Here is a 4,162-nt window from a genome sequence, read left to right as displayed (position 1 = left end):
ATTGCAAAGTTAATGAGAGGTGCATAACCTCAAGGGGGACGTATGGTAGTAGTATGGTAGTTTGATGAGTACAAGTTGGCAAAACAACATATAATGAGTTCATTTTAGCTTCATGGACATTCAGGTCCATAGGATTATCTTGTCTATTGGAGGTATATTAAGCTTAGGAGGAATTATGCATGGTATGAGGTTTGCATGAGTTATTTGATGTTTCTCTTCATCATTTTCACTTAGTTACTTGTAGTTGTTTTACATATGTTTTGTGAGTGAAAGTAATACATTTCTCAGCCATATATATGTTTTTGATCTCTATTAATGTTTCTTGAAAAGTTGTACAACCATGCATGAAATAAGATACTTGGCACATGATGCATAAAGATGACTTTAGGCATGAAACATCCATGTATGAGCTATTTTATGATGATTACTACTGCCATGTATTTGCTATTATTTCATCATTATGTATTGGTTGAGAGTCGAGTCAATATTATGTTGAGTCATCATGGTGTTAGGCATGTAATGGAGGAGTCTTATGGAGTCATTTTGTAGCCACATGTATGGGCTAATGATGATGTAATAGTCATGATGTATATTTTTTTTGGGTCATTAGTCCATAGGAGATGATGATATTAGTAATGTAATTCGTTGTGATATCCATGTAAAAATTTCATGACACTATGGAGGGTAATGGCCTAGCACTGAGCATCTAATTTCAAGTGTACTGAATGTATAGCATGAGAAGTAAGGATGGCAATTACCTACCTGTGATGCCTAAAAAAGTCCGCTCACCATAATAATTGTTATATCGATCCCCATAAGAATCACCATTAAACGAGACCTAATGTTCTGCCTAACTTGCATCATAGTGTTTAGCTCGAGTGTACCAGGATCTTAGATGGGATGTGGGATTGATGACATAAGTAACACATCACCACATTGACAAGCACAAATTTTTAGTGGGAGGGTGGCCATCCCCACCTACTTGCCTCCTTGTTGATACCTTATCAAATATTATTTAAAGTGTTACATGTGAATTTTATATTAATTTCTTTTGGTTACTAATATATTTTAAATGCCACATATTAACTCCATATTAATAAGTATATAAATCATATATAAATAAACAAATTATACATATCTTTTACTATGGAAAAGTAAAATATAGATCAATTATACATCATTATAAATATAGATAAAATTAAAATGCAAATTGAAATATATATATATATATATATATATATATATATATATATATATATCTATCTTAGGTGCCTTAAATATTGTTTTATTATTTTTAAATATAAGTTAATTGAGAGAATTTTTTTGGATAAAACTCTATGGAGGAATTTTTATCCTATCTAAAGTTTTGAGTGAACACTCCACTGAGCATGGACCACTAGAGAATTAAATTAATTAACAAACAAATTATCATATTTTTATTATTTTTTACTTCACATTAATTTTTATTATTTCTCTATCCTCCATCATAAAAGAATATTTCTTATCAATATATTTTAATTGTTTGATTTAATTTATTAATTTCTCTCTATGTATATATATAATTCTTGAAAGAATACTATTTTTTTTTTGTAAATTTGGAATTGAAAAAGTGACTTCATATCAAGAGTGTCTTAATAAAGCATCCATCAAGTCTCCACTAAACCTTAAAAAAATACTAAATTAAAATAGAAATTAAATTAAATTTTATTATTTTTTAAATTTTAACTTGTATATATATATTTTTTTGAACTTCACTGCATAATGGTCCTCCTAAACTGCAACCTACCTCTAAACTTAATAATTTAATTTTAAAAAAGAAATTTAAAACATAAAACGTGACTCATCAACTCATTCATTTTCTTACACTCCCTTCGTCACAATTTCATCACAGCCTTGTTGGTTCCATGCATAGATAAGCAGTCAATGGAAATGAAAATGACATATAAATGACCCGTGCATGAAAATAATAGTGGAAACAGGTCGAAGATTTTTTCTTGAAAGGGAAGCTAATGTCGGAAAACACAGTAGTCGGTTTTGAATCCGGCCTGAGGGAATTCTTCCGAGTTAGTACTGAATCTCCCGCATCTTTACCGAAGACGATTATATTTACCGTGTAATGAAAGCTGTCAAAGTAACCGAGTAAGAAGATCAGGTGACGTTATGAGTGATAGCGACGTAAATATAACAATGGCGAGAGGCCGTCCAATTGTAATGAGTTTTATTTGCGTGTATTTTGTACATCGTCGAAATGCAGAAAAGTGTCTGAGAGTGATATTTTTATTATCTTTACTTAATAATCTAAATCTATATAGTAGTTGGTAATTTTTTTTTTTATAATTTATATGTTAGGAAGTTGTTTTTATTGTGATTTTTTGGATTTTTAGGTGACAGAATGTGTGAAAAAATTTGAGGTGAAACTTTGCTTTGTGTTATTTAAACTCTTTTTTAGTGTATATAGATTCAACAGTCAGCACCTTGAAAATCCCAAAACATTTGGATGGTTCAGAGATTATCCATCGAACTTATTATTTCAATAAATTCAATCAAAATTTTAGAAAAATTAAATCAAAAAAGCCCACGAGCAAAGCTTAAAAAAAAAAACTCACTCAAAACAACTACATGTAATAGTTGGTAATAGATTTTTTTTTTTAAGAAATAAATATCTTTATGTGGAATGTTGATTTCTAGAATATTGCAAAATGCTCGGAGTAGGTAATAAGCAACAATAACATCAAAGTCTTTCTTGCAGTTTTATTACCAATTTTTATTATAAAAAAATGCTATTGTCCATGTGACAATGGTGGATGATTGATTCCCCAGTTTTTTGTCTGGACAGTTGAAAACTGATTAACATGTAAAATTTCATAATCCAAACAAACACAGATACTTCTTGCCATGTCCTGTCATTCAGATGTATGATTTGACAGGTTATTTATATTGATACAGACGAGCATACATATCAGATACTGTCTACATATTATTCTGTAACTCAGATAATAAGAACGGCAGCTTCGTTTTATTTAGCTATATAAATACTGAGAGACTGCCACGAAAGAACGAATCTACTGAATAATATTATGAGATGACATCATCTGATCAAGATCACGAGGATGTGAACTTGTGTTGGAGAATTTGGACGAGCTTGTCATCGATCTGGAATGCTCTGGCGAGCACAGAGACAGAAACCGGAGGAGAGGCTCCAAACAAGGCCGGCGCAACCTGCTGAGTTCCTGGATTCTGGCTATTGAGTGCAGCGATCGCCACTGCGTTGACATCGCCAATGTTCTGTTGGAAATGCACCAGACCTCGCGGGAACACAAACACGTCTCCCTTCTCCAGTGTTGTGGGGAAGAAAGTGTTGTTAGTGGTGATAAAACCAACTAAGAGAGTACCTTCGATCACCACCAAGATTTCGGTTGCCCGCGGATGCGTGTGAGGAGGATTGAGGCCGCCCCGAGCAGCGTAATCAAGGCGGACCAAGGAGATTCCCAAGGTGTTTAAGCCTGGTAGCTGCGTTACAAAAGCTGGTGTTACGTTGAATCCCAACTGGTTATTCGTATTTGCTGGTTTGTCTAGGCCCGTCAACCGGAAGTCGTTTGCTGTCACCGTTGTCGGACTCTTACATGGAAAACCGTTCACAATAACTGCACAATTCAAATCAAACATACAGTTAATGTTATTGACCCATCATCAGCCTACATACATTTGCAAACGCACCAGACACACATATATATATAACATGGAATTACAGCGTGGATACAATACCGTTGCTTTTCAAATCGGCAACGCAAATGTCTTGTAAAGGATCTGCATCACTTGCACGCACTATAACAATACTATTCGCGCATGATAAGATCACTAGCACTGCAACTGCTAACGCCGGAAAGGATTCCATGGCTGCAGCTCACTATTTCTTTTTTCTTCTATTCGAAAATAAATAGAGCTGGACTGAATTTGATTGACAAGGAAGAGCGTGCTCCCTTTTATAACAAAGCTAAGTGATGGGTTTTTAATTTAAGTTATTAATTTAAGCCGAGGAAGCATGGCGATACTGACCCAGTGTTGCAGGTCGACGCATATGCCTTGTTTGAAATTAAAAATGGTAGTAGTTATCAGAAACGTACAAAATGCCAGTCATTTTCCACCAACTCCCCTGTCGCCT

At 33.9% G+C, this 4,162-nt stretch overlaps 1 protein-coding gene across 1 annotated transcript; it reads right to left on the bottom strand.

Annotated features, from left to right (window-relative positions):
- Nucleotides 1-2,785: 2,785 nt before the first annotated feature.
- LOC149258063 (germin-like protein subfamily 2 member 1) lies at nucleotides 2,786-3,941 on the bottom strand. Its single transcript, XM_089370576.1, has 2 exons — nucleotides 3,766-3,941; nucleotides 2,786-3,644 (listed from the first exon to the last, which is right to left on the bottom strand). Exons 1-2 carry the CDS (start codon nucleotides 3,893-3,895, stop codon nucleotides 3,103-3,105), a joined length of 672 nt encoding a protein of 223 aa, XP_089226702.1. The 5' UTR covers nucleotides 3,896-3,941; the 3' UTR covers nucleotides 2,786-3,102.
- Nucleotides 3,942-4,162: the final 221 nt, after the last annotated feature.

The sequence above is a fragment of the Pinus tabuliformis genome, chromosome 6 (assembly GCF_031772625.1).
Source record: "Pinus tabuliformis cultivar Carrire ecotype Pingquan chromosome 6, CPIR1, whole genome shotgun sequence".
Taxonomy (NCBI): domain Eukaryota; kingdom Viridiplantae; phylum Streptophyta; class Pinopsida; order Pinales; family Pinaceae; genus Pinus; species Pinus tabuliformis.
Note: the sequence above shows the minus strand (reverse complement) of the source record. Positions and strands in the feature narration are given on the sequence as shown.